Source organism: Rhamphochromis sp. 'chilingali', assembly GCF_963969265.1.
Source record: "Rhamphochromis sp. 'chilingali' genome assembly, chromosome: 3".
Taxonomy (NCBI): Eukaryota; Metazoa; Chordata; class Actinopteri; order Cichliformes; family Cichlidae; genus Rhamphochromis; species Rhamphochromis sp. 'chilingali'.
This window is the reverse complement of record NC_137931.1, coordinates 34497708-34512195: the sequence shown is the minus strand read 5'-3', so window position 1 is coordinate 34512195 and position 14488 is coordinate 34497708. Positions and strand designations below refer to the sequence as shown.

The window sequence follows — 14488 nt, the reverse complement described above, 5'->3', positions numbered from 1 at the left end:
GTTGTTATGTCCTACCAGTCAGCTGCTGTCTGCTGTTCTGCTGCTTTTGCGTCTGTGGGAAAGTGGCACCAGAGAGATGGACAATGAGCGCTCCACGCAGGGAACCAGTGCTCCATTACTGCCGCTCCTGCAGCGCTTTCAGAACATACATAGCAGCAAGGAGGAGCCCGTTCCTGAAGAGGAAGCTGAGGTGGAAATTTTCTTTTCCCAGCTGGTTTCTAAAAGAAAATAAGACATGGGCTGACTGGAGATTGATTTCAATTTTTATTTTATTACCATATCATGCATAAAACATGACACCAGTAAAAGGAGAGATCAGAAACAAATAACCCAACTTGAAGTCTTTCCCTAGCACTGAAATGGAAACGGCCAACTTAAAAGCACCAATTTGTTTGTCAAACTGTCTCAGATATTTCATAAAATATGCCATAATCAGAAAATTACACAAAAAAAATGTAATCCATTCTCAACTGCTACTAATTCACATAGTTCACACGTCCTGCTGTCCTCTGGGATGCTTTTAAATCTCCTGCCTTCCTCTTCAAACTGTGCTTCTTGTCCAGTTTGCAGTATCATAGAGCTCAGAACTATATTTTGCTTAATTTGAATATATGTTCTCAAATTGGACTTTTAACAAAATATCTTGCACAACCTGTAGTTTTGCCTTTTCATTGGCTCTGAATGAATAATAATTCATGTTTTTACTTTGATTTAGTGCCAGCCTCCATCTCCAAACAGCAGCTATTTAATCTGCATTAAAAAGCAGTGTGAGGGCAGATGAAAAACTAAATGAAATTCATTGATTTAGAGAGGTAGATCTTTTATATTTATTTTAAACGGGGGGAGAAAAATTATAACCCTGTTATAATAAACAACATGCAGGAAAATCGAGACCATAAGAACAGATAAAGTGCTATCGATATAAATTGTGTTGATTCACGTCTCTCTTGGGAACACGTCTTAAAATGCCCTGTTTTTCTTTTTTTGTTTTTTTTCCATTCATGGTTGAGAATGAAGCTAATTAATATTTCATGGATCTTTGCTGTGGTTTCCAGATCCTCACAGCCCCTCTGAGTCCAAATGAGAGTTTCCTGCGATACTTGACGTTGCCTCAGGATAACGACCTGGCTATCGATCTTCGTCAGACTGCTGTAGTAATCATGGCTCACCTGGACCGCCTAGCTTCTCCTTGCAGCCCTCCACACTGCAACTCGCCTACGTCACACAAGGTGACCCCTCTTTTTATTAGCTGTCACTGCTGAAGTGTTTGGTTCAGTTGTTTTTTACATTTTTAAGTATTACTTAAATCTGTCTTTTTTACGAGCATTATTCAGACCCCCACCTTCAGATTTGAATATGTGACTTGAATATGTGTTGCCTAAGTAGTTAATGCTCAAGCATAAACCAATACTGTCTTGTTTTGTTCCAGGGAACCTTGCAGGAAGTGATTGCCTGGGGCCTCTTGGGTTGGAAACTTTATGCCAATGTTAATGCACCCATTCAGTGCAAAGCCCTGTCGAGCCTCGGGGTCACACAGATTGTCTGTTCAGAAAAGGGGTTTCTTATCCTTTCCAGCAGCGGTGCTGTTTACAGCCAGAACTACAAGAGCACAACCCTGGTCAGTTCTGTCAGTTTCTCTGAGGTCGATCGTTTCATCTCTGCATCTGCAGCAGGTTGAGACTCTGAATTGTTTTGTTGCAGGCTCCCATGCTAATCCACGTTCTAAGCTCCAGAAAGATTGTGAAACTTGCAGCTCATCCTGATGGGCAGCATTACTTGGCCCTATCGTCCAACGGGGAGGTGTTCTCCTGGGGGTGCGGTGATGGTGGCCGGCTTGGACATGGAGATACCACGTAAGCAACCAGAGAAAAAACATGTCCATCCTTTAAAAAGGCTTACACACATTTTGTGCTTCCACCTTTTTGGGGGGGTGTATTAGTGGAGAGTATGTAGGTACAGACATACAACAAAGGGCATCAGGTTGGACTTGAACTCGAGCTGCTGCATTTTCAGCCTCGTGACAGTCGCTGTTATATTACCACTTTATTACACTGAATGTGTTTGTCTATTACAGATATAACAGTGGAGTTGTAGGTTTTTGGAGCATTAAATTAGATTTTGAAGATCTGTTTAAGTTAAATTATTGATGAAACAGGTGGTGCATTATTTCCCAAAATCTGGGACATTTCTATTAATGTTTTGTGCTCGTAGGCCAGAGACAGAATCAAAGGCTTCTGATGATAGAGTGAAATCCCCCAACCCTGCCAGTTCATTTTAAAAGAATCTGTGTTATTAGTAAAATCATAATGAAAATAAAAATATAAATGATAATTATTAATGGTAATGAGCTTCCTGAAAAATTTAGCCTTCTATTTTTACTTTATTTCAGATACCTAGAAGAACCTAAAATGATTGGAACCTTCAATGGAAAACAGGCCGGAAAGCATGTGGTGCATATTGCTTGTGGGAGCACATACAGTGCTGCGATCACTGCTGATGGCGAGCTCTATACATGGGGAAGAGGGAACTATGGTCGGCTTGGCCACGGTGAGCTCCAAATCAACTGCCCCTGATAGATATTCTTGACTTTTTTTTTGGTGTCTTTGTCTTTACTAAAATTAGTTGTAATCTGTTGGGGTTTCTAGGCTCCAGTGAGGACCAGACTACTCCCATGGTAGTGACGGCATTCAAAGGGCTGAAGGTGGTGGATGTGGCATGTGGGAGTGGTGATGCCCAAACTCTTGCTGTGACAGAGAATGGTAAGCATGCTTCCTGTGGGTGATTAAAAATGCTGGAATTAAAATCCAGGAATTAATGTTTTTAAAATGTCTGTTAGTTAAATAATTGAACCCCCTTTAAAGTTTCATGTGAATTGCTTAGTGTTGTTGTGTCCGACCTGTGTCACCTATTACAAAACCATTAGCAACAGTAGCAGCTGGTGTGTTTCTTGCTTCTTGGTAGCCAGCATATCGGCCATTTTTAGCTTGATTTTTAATAATAGAAGCCACTAGAAATCACCCAGGCTACAGCGTTTAGCTCCTCAATCTGTTACCACAGGTCAGGTGTGGTCCTGGGGTGATGGAGATTATGGTAAACTGGGCCGAGGAGGCAGTGACGGCTGTAAGACACCCAAGCTGGTGGAGAAGCTGCAGGATCTGGACATAGTAAAGGTGTGCTGCGGAAGCCAGTTTTCAGTAGCCCTCACCAAAGATGGCCAGGTGTACACCTGGGGGAAGGGAGACAACCAGCGCCTTGGTCACGGCACCGATGAGCATGTCCGATACCCAAAGCTGCTTGATAGTTTACAGGGTGAGTGAGCTTGACCTTAACATTGATTTTCAGAAGCTTATTTAAAAAAAACTAAAAAAACAAAAAAACAACAACAAACGTGTTGTTTGCAATCAGGAAAGAAAGTTGTGGACGTAGCTGTGGGGTCGACACACTGCTTGGCCCTCACTGATGATGGAGAGGTGCTCAGCTGGGGCAGCAATGACAAGCTACAGCACTTTGATACGCTCTTTTCCAATAAGAAGCAGCCTAAAGCTCTCCCGGGGCTCAACTCCAAACACATAGTTGGAATCTCCTGTGGACCCGGACAGGTAAGATACCATCACTGTTGGTCTCATAATGTTAGTAAAGAACGAGACACAGATCAGTTACCATTTGCTTGTTTTCAGAGCTTTGCCTGGTCCTCGAGCTCCGAGTGGTCTGTGGGGAAACGTGTGCCCTTCGTAGTGGATGTTTGCCCCATGAGTTTCGAGCAGTTGGACTTGCTCCTGCGGCAGGTCAGCGAGGGCATGGATGGCAGCTCAGACTGGCCCCCTCCGCAGGAGAAGGAGTGCATGGTAGTCGCCACACTCAACCTGCTCAGGCTCCAGGTAGGAAACGGCCTTTGAACGGGTGTGGTTTGATTGGAAATGCTTGTAGAAGTAGAATTTTTCCTCTGCATGTTTGTTTTGTGATGGAGCAAATTATTTGATATTAAGTCTATATCATACAATATTACTGGAGAGGAACAGAATTGTTTTGGTGGGTATGTGCTGTTTTTGAACAGCAGTTCTGTTTTTTTCACATCTGCATTTACTTTTTAGTTAACATTAATAACTTTGCAGTGGAAGAAGACTCCATCTCTTTAGTAAGAATTTCACTGTGTGAGTTTTATTTTTTTTATTTATTTTTTGGGGGTTTTTTTTTTTTTGATAGTCGGGCCTGAGTCATGTTGTGCTGGACTTGGTTCAAATTTTCTTGACATGCTTAAAGGGATGATTCAGTGAAAAGTCCAAATTTGTCTTAGACTTCCCCAAATTATATTTATTTATTTATTTATTTATTTATTTTTCTTTTTTTTGGTCATACTTCTGTCCTGTGGTTCCCATTTCAAAGATTAAATGATCAACGAACTGAACAATCAAAGAAATGAAAGGAAATAATTATTTATTGCAGCCCTAAACCTTCACTGTTTTTCCTCAGTTGCATGCAGCCATCAGTAATCAGGTGGATCCAGAGGAGCTGGGGCTGGGCCTTGGAAGTGTGCTGCTCAACAACCTGAAACAAACAGTGGTGGTCCTAGCTAGCAATGCTGGGGTGCTCAACACAGTTCAAGCAGCTGCCCAGGCTGTCCTCCAGAGCGGCTGGTCCGTGCTGCTACCCACAGCTGAGGAAAGGGCAAGGGCTCTGTCCTCACTCCTGCCTAATGCTGGTGAGTACAAATCAAAACATCTGGTAACACTGATTCAGTATGAAAATAAACATTTAATAGTCCATTACCTGTGATCGGTTTGATGGAAGTGCCTGCAAAGGCTGAGTTTTTAATTTTTATTTTCTAGCATCTGGAAATGAGATGAGTGTGAGTCCCGGCCGGCGCTTCATGATCGACCTGTTGGTCAGCAGCTTAATGGCTGATGGAGGGTTGGAGTCTGCACTCAATGCAGCCATCACTGCTGAGATACAGGTCAGTGTAGTAAATGCACGAGTCAGCACTTGGTTGTCTGTTTGAAATGCTGAGTAAATTCTCTCTTGACTGATATTTGTATATGTGACACAAGGCTCACTCATTTGTTGGCACCCCCGGCACAGAATGCCAGTGCAATGCGATTTTAGTTTTGTTTTTTTGTTTTTTTTTCAGTGTGAAAAGTGGCAGCAGAAGTTGTAGCTGGAAGTGCATAGAAGGAAATAATGGTACCTTATGGGCCTCTGACAGTTGTTGAAGGCTGTGTTGCCACAATGCGTAATTGCGTTTCTGGGGAGGTGCACATCAGGTTACAGCGTAGTGTTTCAAAAGCACTTGTAATTACAATTTGCCTGTGGCATACATTTAACAATGTCTAAATCCCACTTTAGAGCACACATGGACAAAATTTGTGACCAAGGACCAGAACCGGCCCATCGAACATCTCCATGTGCTCCCTGACATCCTAAATGATGGTAATAATTTTGTGTATTATATTTTTTTTCATGATAGGACATTGAAGCAAAGAAGGAGGCTCAGAAAGAGAAGGAGATTGATGAACAGGAAGCTAATGCCTCCACCATACACCGGTGTCGCACCATGCTGGACAAAGACCTCATCAACACGGGCATCTATGAGTCGGCAGGGAAGCAAAGCTTGCCCCTTGTGCAGCTTGTACAGCAACTCCTGAGGTACCTTCACAAATTGTGCTGCATATACTCCTATAATGTGGTATAATACTTCACTCCCTGCTAGCATATTCATGGATTTAACTTCTGCAGAAACATCGCCTCCCAGACCATTGCAAGGCTAAAAGATGTTGCTCGTCGCATCTCAAACTATTTGGAGGCAGAGCATGTCAGTAAGGAGCGCTCTGCATCTCTGGACCTACTGCTGCGCTTCCAGAGGCTGCTGGTCAGCAAGCTTTACCTGGGAGTCAATGGCACAGAAAATGTTAATGGATACAGTAAGTCTCTTCTAGCTCTTTCGTTTGTGTAGACAGAGGTTACAAGCAAAGCAGTGCTGTCTCAGTGAGGTGGACAGTGAGGCTCATATGCATCCAATGTGTGGTTTGGCCATAAATCTGACATCAACCTAACCTGATGTGCCTTCTGTTCCAACCAGCTGATTGGTTCGGCACTGTGCCCGGTGTCCAAACATGCATGGGATGAGTGCTTTTGACTTTGTTAACTATCTCATATCTATTGAGGAAATGTTATTTCACAGTAATTGTTTTAATGGTTTTAGTCCCCACCGCTAATTAAGAATGAGTTGCAGAAATGCAGTGTGTGATTTCTCTGGTGCTTTTCTAGATCCTGAGCTCCTGGGTGTTGGTTCCTTGTTAAAAAAGTACATCGCTTTGTTGTGCACTCACATTGGAGACATCCTCCCAGTGGCAATAAGTATCGCTTCTACTGGTTGCCGCCACTTTGCCGAGGTCTCTCGTGTCATCGAAGGAGATCTAACTGGTAAAAAAAAAAATTTCCCTCAGATTTGTATTTCCAGCATATTTATGCTTTAGAGATGTTTGCAACACAGTACTGAATACTGTACTGTTTGTTCTTTGGTAGGAGTGCTTCTCCCTGAGCTGGTGGTGTCCATCATCCTTCTCCTCACCATTGACGCTGGTCTGATGCAGGAGACCGGCTCGATCCCTCTCCTGGCTGGACTCCTGGAACACTTGGACCGTTTCAACCACCTGGCTCCAGGACACGAGAGGGACGATAATGAGGATCTGGCCTGGCCAGGAATTATGGGTAAAACAACATCTATGTTTTACTTGAGTGACATCCTAAATTTTAGGGCAAAGATGAGATGCTACTCTGTGCGTTTCTTTTTAGACTGTAACTAGACTTTCTGCTGTGTTGGCAGGGTCTTTCTTTACAGGGCAGAGCTCCAAGAACAATGAGGAGGTTTCACTCATCCGCAAGGCTGACCTGGAGAATCACAACAAAGATGGTGGCTTTTGGACTGTAATAGATGGAAAAGTGTATGACATCAAAGACTTTCAGGCCCAGTCCCAGTCACTGACAGGAAACAGTGTCCTGGGTAAGACTAAACAGTAGTTTTGGAATGTAATGTGACATCCAGGATTATTTAAAGTAACACAGGGACACCCTAAGTGCTCAGTGTTGTAAACATGGAAGCTCAGAGGCTGGACTTTGTCAAAGGGTTATAAGAGAACTGATGTCAGAACTCATGCCATTTGTTCTTTGCGGTTTAACAGCCCAGTTTGCAGGAGAGGACCCTGTGGTTGCTTTGGAAGCTGCTCTGCAGTTTGAAGACACTAGAGAGTCCATGCAGGCCTTCTGCGTTGGCCAATATATGGAGGTACCAGTTGTACTTTTATTTTAAACACAACTTCTTTTCTTTGTTGGTGGCTTTAGCCTTTGATATTGGGACTTTTTATCATTTTCAGCCTAACCAGGAGACGGTCACTACTCCAGACCTCAGCAGCCTTTCTTCTCCACTTATTGACACTGAGAGGAACATGGGACTGCTCCTGGGTCTGCACGCCTCCTACTTGGCCAAGAGCACCCCCCTGTCCCCCATGGAGATTGAATGTGCCAGTAGGTTTAATGGTTTTACATCAGCCTGGTTTAAAAATTCACACTTCAGGTTGGAATTAATTTAACACAAGTGTTTGCTCTCTGCACAGAATGGCTCCAGTCCTCCATATTTTCAGGGGGTTTGCAGACCAGTCAGATCCACTACAACTACAATGAGGAGAAGGACGAAGACCACTGCAGCTCACTGGGCACAACCACTCCTGATAAGACCAAACTTTATTCCCGCAGAATAACTCTCAGCGATCACGCACAGCCTTTCTTGCAGGCCATTGCTGACAACAACACTCAGGACCATACTGTGAAGGTACAAGCAAGGCAGAAATGCCTGAAGAGGTTGTTTCACAGTGAGAAGGAGGCTGATGGGTAATAATGTCATGTTTTGCTTTTTGTTTGGAATATTTTAGGACTTCCTATGCCAAATAGAGCGCTGCTGTAAGCAGTACCATCTTATTGCGCCCATCACCTTCCTCCCAGAGCACCCTGTGGAAGAAGTTGGTCGCCTGCTGCTCTGCTGCCTCCTCAAGCATCAAGACCTCGGTAACTTAGCAACTGAACCCAGAGTGGTCACCTGAGGAGAAATTAGAGGCTAATTATGGCTCACTAAAATGTGTTTTTTCTTCTTGTATTTAATTATACTGAGATTCACATGAGTTTCCTTCATGTAACACTGCTAATACCACACAAAGATATTTCCTAATGAAACTGATCGATGGTGAGTTGCATGTGAAGTTTTAAATAAAAATCTTTCCTGTCACAGGTCACGTTGCGCTCTCACTTGTCAGTCAATGTGCCTTGGGTGTGGACCAAGGAAAGCAGAGATCCCTCCCTAAATCTGTGATTGATGTATGCCGCATGGTCTACCAGGCAAAGTGTTCTCTAATTAAGGTATGCTTTCTGCTTGTGAAATATTTACACGTTATGCGCAGTTAAGCTGTGATGCAAAAGGAAGCAGGAAGATGAACGGAAATGCTAATGCAATGATTGCTTTGTCTTATCATAGACCCATCAGGACCAAGGCCGCTCTTATAAGGAGGTGTGCGCCCCTGTTATTGAGCGTCTGCGCTTTTTATTTAATGAGCTGCGTCCAGCTGTAAGCAACGACCTGTCTATAGTGTCCAAACTGAAGCTGCTGAGCTCCCAGCCACGCTGGAGGAGCATCACCCAGAAGCTCATCAGGGATCGTAGGAAAAAAAGAGGTGGGGCATCAAGAATCTACTGCAGGGTAACAGGTTTTTTAATTTATAATCCATCTACTCCTTTTGAATGTGAATGTTATCTTTTTTTCTTTTTTTTTTTTTTGTAGTGCCTAAGAAATCAGAGTCGGCTGATATTGAAGAGCCAAAGCTGGAGAATGAAGGGACCAATGAAGAGGAACTTAATGTTCACATCAGCCCCGCTCCTGCTGACAGGAAATCACCCACTGACAAAACAGCCAAGGTAGTTTAACAGGATTAGTTCATGAGATAAAAAAAAATGGCCAAAAAAACATAAAGAAGATGGCTTCAGTTTAAAATCTATTCACCTTCATACACAACGAAAGTTTGGCTCAGTCTGAATTTGTAGATTTATTTATGTACATTTATGTTGCACTTTCATCCCTTGCAGTTGTAGCTAAAATATCAGAGCAGGACAGTGGAGTGTGTGTGTCTACAGAGTTTGTTGTCAACCTATTATTGCATGTCTTGGCAGCAAGACAAGTGGCAGCCGCTTCTTAACACTGTGGCCAGCGTCCAGAAGTATCGCTGGCTGAAGCACAGCGTTCAAGGTGCTTTCTCTCAGTCCAGCCTCATGGCCACCATCGTGGACTTTGCACTGAAAGAGGAGCCACTGGATGTGGAGAAAATGAGGAAGTGTCTTCTCAAGCAGGTGGGAGTCGGTGTGTGACAATGTTTTAAAGCAGAGTATATAAAACAGGCGGAAATTTGATTAATTCTGTTTCCTTATAGCTGGAGAGGGCTGAAGTGAGACTGGAAGGCATTGACACCATGCTGAAGCTGGCCTCTAAAAGCTTCTTGCTGCCGTCTGTGCAGTATGCAATGCTCTGCGGCTGGCAAAGAATCATACCAGAAGGGACCAACATTGGGTAGATCACCTGGTTCAAATCCATGTTAAAATTACACTTCTTGTTTGTTTCTTTTGAAGTTATTTGTAATAATCACATGACAGTTATTCTAATGATGTAATCCTGGTGCAATTTTTGTGTTTGTGTTTTTTTTCTCAGAGAGCCCTTGTCTGATTGCCTGAAGGATGTAGATCTGATCCCTCCCTTCAACCGCATGCTTTTGGAGGTGACGTTTGGAAAGTTGTATTCCTGGGCCATCCAGAACGTTCGTAACATCTTGCTTGAAGCAAGCGCTCGCTTCAAAGAGCTAGGTGAGTGCTGAAAAATAAGTGGTTAATTCATTTCACACTATTCTTGACCTGTTGTAGACAAACCAGCTGAATGACCACCTGTTCTTGTGACCAGGTGTGCAGCCAGTTCCTTTACAAACCATCACAAACGAGAACCCGGCGGGACCAAGCCTTGGAACCATTCCGCAGGCCCGCTTCCTTCTGGCCATGATACACATGCTGTCCCTGAAACACGGCTCTAACAGTCTCAGTCTGTTGCTGAATTCAGGCATATTGGCCCTCACTCAGAGTATTCTCAGACTGATAGGTGAGTAGTGTCCAGTCAAAGGCAACCCAGAATGAAATGAAGTGTGTACATATTGTTTGTTCGGTGTTTGATGCCTCTTTTCTGATGCTTCAGGACCGAGTACAGACAGCAGTGATGAGGACCTGAGTTTATGTGCACATGGAGGCTCAGCGACAGTCCTGGAGGAGTCCAGAAAAGAGGCAGCTCCCGCACCTCTACCTGCCTCTGGCCCAGAGCTGGCTGCCATGATGAAGATAGGTACCAGAGTCATGAGGGGAGTCGACTGGAAATGGGGCGATCAGGTACCTAAATCAGTTTTTACTCTAGCTGCTTATTTTATGGACATATTTAACATTATGTGCGTGGTCTGTCCAGGACGGCCCAGCACCAGGTCTTGGCAGGGTCATTGGGGAGCTGGGTGAGGACGGTTGGATCAGGGTTCAGTGGGATACAGGCAGCACCAACTCCTACAGGATGGGCAAAGAGGGAAAGTATGACCTTAAACTTGCAGAGCCACCACCAGCAGCACAGCCCCCTGTTGAGGACTCGGACACAGAGGACGACACAGGTCAGTTTAAAGGACAGGCTCAGTAGAGATCCTCACAGCTACAGGTAAAGTGTGATGTTCCAGTAATCACCTGTTATGTCCTTTATACAGAGGGAGAGCTGATTGAGAAGAGCAGCCATCCTACGGCAATGATGCTAACCAGCACAGTCAACCTGCTGAAGACACTGTCACTCTCAGCTGGAATCCATGCTGAGGTGCTTCAGTCAGATGCTACACGGACCCTGTGTGGCCTTCTCAGGATGCTTGTGGAAAGTGGCGCTAATGACAAGTCTGGTAATTGGATTGCCGTTTTCTTTTTCCTAAGGTCTTATATTGAACAGCATGTTATTCTAACCTGACCTCCTTTGTGCTGTCAGGCTGTCACGCGCACAGATTGGTGTCTCGGGAGCAGCACAGGAGCTGGTGTACCCTCGGCTTCATACGCAGCATTGCTCTCATGCCGCAGATGTGCAGCACCCTCAGTACCTCTGCGTGGATCGGACTGCTCATCCGAATTGTTGAGGGACACCAGTCCTTCAATGCTATTACCTTGCAGAGACAGGTTGAGTACCAGGATTTGCTTCCTCTGCTATTAATGATGCCATTCTTTAGTACTAGAAAACTCTATCCTGTTACGTAGAGAAATGTGTTGTTCATTGTTAAATATAGTTATAGGAAGCATATTATTAAATTATTTTGGGTTCTAAACAGAGATTTGTTAACTGCAGTTTGTCAAACTAAGAGAAAAATCACGAAGAATTAGATTCTCAACATTTACAGTTAATCTTTCCATTAACTGTAGTTTAGATGAAAGGTTTTGCTTCTTCTCACTCCTACAGTCCAAAAACAAGTTAAAGAAACAGCTTTTGTAGTTTCTACAGAAGCACATAATTTATTTTTGTTGATCAACCAGTAAATTAGCCACACAATCTGAGTGGAGATGTCATCTTTTCTCTCATTCACCCTGTGTTTCCAGATCTTGGCACTACGTCTCCTTCAGGCAGTCCTGCCTTCATGGGACAAAACGGAGCGCTCTCAGGACATGAAGTTCCTGGTGGAGAAGTTGTTTGGCTTTTTGGGAAGCTTGCTGAGCACCTGCTCATCAGACCTGCCACTCCTCCGAGGTGCTGCAATGGTTCAGGCTTAAAGTAACAAATGCAATGCTGTTGTTGTCATTGTATTTTTAATTGGTTGTTCCTTCTCAGAAGGTTCCCTGAGAAGGAGGAAGTCCCGCCCACAGGCGTCTCTAACAGCCACTCACAGCAGCACGCTGGCAGAGGAGATTGTGGCTGTCCTGCGTACTCTGCACTCTCTCAGTCAGTGGAACAGCCTGATAAATGATTACATCAACAACCAGCTGAGCTCCATCGCAGATGTTATGGCAAGCTGCCAATCTGAAGTGGTAAGATTTATTGTGGCATTATGAGTCCAATTACCGTGTTGCTTAAATGTTAACTTACAACAGTGCTTTTATTCTGCCAGTCAGCTCTAACAAAGCGATAATTATAAATGTCCAGAACTGTCAGTGTTTCCTGGAGGAGTGTTTCCCTGATTTGGAGGGTCCCAGAGTGGGCAGTCTGATGGCAGTGCTGGCGGTGATTGGTGGGATCGACGGGCGCCTCAGGCTTGGTGGCCAAGTCGTTCACGAGGAGTATGGAGAGGGAACGGTCACACGCATCACCCCAAAAGGGCGCATCACTGTCCAGTTTCATGAGATGAGAACCTGCAGAGTTTGCTTGCTCAGCCATCTTAAAACGGTGCGGGAATGCTCAGATACTCACAGATGCATTGAAACTGGCTCCACTTAGCAGTCTGACTTTATTTAATGTTTCTACTCTTTAGCTTCCTGCCATATCCTTCAGTGTGCAGAACCTGCCATTCACTGAACCCATGTTGGCTGTTTGGGCCCAGCTGGTCAGCCTGGCTGGAAGCAAACTGGAAAAACAACGCATGAAAAAGTCACTTAGCCGAGGGCTTACAGGTGCAGACTTGATTGCCTTGCATGTAACTGAAATAAACAAACGAACAATTTTTAAGAAAAATCATCGACTCTGTTTACAGCAGTATGTTTTATAGTATTCTGGCAATATTTGAGACACTGAAAGCGTTTGTTTGGTCACAGACTGAAAGTTTAGTGGGTGTAATCAATGCTGTTGTTTCCAGCCGACCAGGTGGACCTCTCTTTGCTGCGGTGCCAGCAGCTGAGGCTTTATGTTTTAAAGGCAGCTCGGGCCCTGCTGTCTCATCAGGACAAACTCAGGCAGATCCTCTCCCAACCTGCAGTGGTGGACATAGGACCCAATCCCAGTGGTAAGACCTCACCCAGTGAAAGGCTAGGTTAGTACATCTTAAAAATGGACTGAGGAAGTTTGATCATTAGGGACTATTACTGCTGTTTGATGCAGTTTAGTGATTTCAAGGTTCAGTTCACAGGACATTACTGAGATATCAGATGTGTTTCCATACTTGGAGCAAATTCTAGCCATTTAAGGTTTGAAGGCCTTGCACACTGTGGGTGTTTTCTTAAAATGTACAGCAAGTTGCTGATCAGAGTTTAAATCTTTATTTGCTTACCTTTGAAGTGAAAATGTAGAGTTCGATTTAACCTTAAGGTCGAGGGCACGGATCAAGTTTAGGAAAATCTTGTGAATGCAATAACTTGAGAAATAGGCAACATAGGATTTTAAAATTTCTACCATAGGTGCATCTACTATGAGGCTGAGGGGTACCACTGGTAGCCACCAGAATTTTTTTTTTTTCAATCTAGATCTTGTCCAGAACTTGTCTGTCTCTCTATGTGCAGAGGATCCAGTGGTTTCATCTCCTGATGTGGGCGACTTGTCTCCTGAGGGACCTCTGCCTCCACTGATTCTCCTGCAGCAGCTGCTTTCTGCCGCCACACAGCCTTCTCCCATCAAAGCCATTTTTGACAGGCAAGAGATGGAGGTATGTCAGTCTAGCTGATTGCAGACAGCTGGTGTCAGCGGTAATGTTGCTGATGTATTCGGTGTGACTTTGACGTTATATGTATGTGCAGGCGGCAGCTCTGGCAGTGTGTCAGTACCTGGCTGTGGAATCTGCCCACCCATCCTCGCCGCTGTTTGAGGAAAGCAGCTCTAGTGAAGCCACCACACCCATCACCACGCAGCACATCAGACCACCCAAACAGAAGAAACAGAAGTCCTCCCCTATCCCGCCCTTACCAATAGTTGGCCAGCTCATGGAGATGGGATTCCCTCGGAAAAACATCGAGTTTGCCTTGAAATCTCTGTCTGGGACTACAGGCAATGCCTCCGGTATCCCAGGTATCTTATCACATGAGTGCTTGGTAGCGCTATAGATAATTTAATGTGAAATTACACATATCTGGAAAAGGTACCCACGTACATTAAAGGCCTGTAGGTCAGGAAATGTTAATAATATGAAGGTAACATTTTTCAGTGGATCCATTAAATATATATTAAAGTTCTTGTGCATTTTAAAAACAAAACAAAAAAACAAACAGCTGATTTTGAAAAGATACAGTATGAGATACCGATTTGTTTTTCATAAAACAAGGCCTGCTTGCCTCATGATGTTTAGACATTTACCTCAGGAGAGTAACTGAGCATATCCATCAGGTGTTGAGACTCTGGTGAGCTGGCTGCTCGACCATCCAGACGTTCATGTCACTGAGCTGTCAGATGCCGACACTGTGTCTGATGAATACTCAGATGAGGAGGTGCTGGAGGAGCTGGAGGAGGCAGAGCCGGCATTCTCTGTGGTGTGTTCCTTACTCTTTTATT

The 14488-nt window shown here is 44.3% G+C and overlaps 1 protein-coding gene across 3 annotated transcripts in view; it reads left to right on the top strand.

Annotated features, from left to right (window-relative positions):
• The window catches only part of herc2 (HECT and RLD domain containing E3 ubiquitin protein ligase 2), a 62042-nt gene that overhangs the window by 21834 nt on the left and 25720 nt on the right, over nucleotides 1–14488 (top strand). Inside the window, exons 9-47 of one of the 3 annotated variants that reach the window (XM_080876994.1) lie at nucleotides 19–190; nucleotides 1056–1229; nucleotides 1430–1618; nucleotides 1702–1853; nucleotides 2390–2547; nucleotides 2646–2759; nucleotides 3058–3309; nucleotides 3406–3599; nucleotides 3678–3878; nucleotides 4471–4699; nucleotides 4827–4951; nucleotides 5462–5640; nucleotides 5731–5915; nucleotides 6262–6417; nucleotides 6520–6705; nucleotides 6836–6997; nucleotides 7176–7279; nucleotides 7368–7518; nucleotides 7608–7822; nucleotides 7923–8055; nucleotides 8276–8403; nucleotides 8519–8714; nucleotides 8822–8955; nucleotides 9208–9384; nucleotides 9465–9601; nucleotides 9740–9891; nucleotides 9986–10177; nucleotides 10271–10458; nucleotides 10532–10724; nucleotides 10815–10997; nucleotides 11081–11265; nucleotides 11680–11827; nucleotides 11909–12105; nucleotides 12221–12460; nucleotides 12546–12684; nucleotides 12867–13013; nucleotides 13507–13649; nucleotides 13741–14008; nucleotides 14324–14466. In XM_080876994.1, coding sequence (XP_080733120.1) covers nucleotides 19–190; nucleotides 1056–1229; nucleotides 1430–1618; nucleotides 1702–1853; nucleotides 2390–2547; nucleotides 2646–2759; nucleotides 3058–3309; nucleotides 3406–3599; nucleotides 3678–3878; nucleotides 4471–4699; nucleotides 4827–4951; nucleotides 5462–5640; nucleotides 5731–5915; nucleotides 6262–6417; nucleotides 6520–6705; nucleotides 6836–6997; nucleotides 7176–7279; nucleotides 7368–7518; nucleotides 7608–7822; nucleotides 7923–8055; nucleotides 8276–8403; nucleotides 8519–8714; nucleotides 8822–8955; nucleotides 9208–9384; nucleotides 9465–9601; nucleotides 9740–9891; nucleotides 9986–10177; nucleotides 10271–10458; nucleotides 10532–10724; nucleotides 10815–10997; nucleotides 11081–11265; nucleotides 11680–11827; nucleotides 11909–12105; nucleotides 12221–12460; nucleotides 12546–12684; nucleotides 12867–13013; nucleotides 13507–13649; nucleotides 13741–14008; nucleotides 14324–14466 — 6721 coding nt within the window. Of the gene's footprint in view, nucleotides 1–18; nucleotides 191–1055; nucleotides 1230–1429; nucleotides 1619–1701; nucleotides 1854–2389; nucleotides 2548–2645; nucleotides 2760–3057; nucleotides 3310–3405; nucleotides 3600–3677; nucleotides 3879–4470; nucleotides 4700–4826; nucleotides 4952–5461; nucleotides 5641–5730; nucleotides 5916–6261; nucleotides 6418–6519; nucleotides 6706–6820; nucleotides 6998–7175; nucleotides 7280–7367; nucleotides 7519–7607; nucleotides 7823–7922; nucleotides 8056–8275; nucleotides 8404–8518; nucleotides 8715–8821; nucleotides 8956–9207; nucleotides 9385–9464; nucleotides 9602–9739; nucleotides 9892–9985; nucleotides 10178–10270; nucleotides 10459–10531; nucleotides 10725–10814; nucleotides 10998–11080; nucleotides 11266–11679; nucleotides 11828–11908; nucleotides 12106–12220; nucleotides 12461–12545; nucleotides 12685–12866; nucleotides 13014–13506; nucleotides 13650–13740; nucleotides 14009–14323; nucleotides 14467–14488 lie in introns of all 3 variants that reach the window. The other 2 variants (XM_080876993.1, XM_080876992.1) reach the window with 2 other exon arrangements.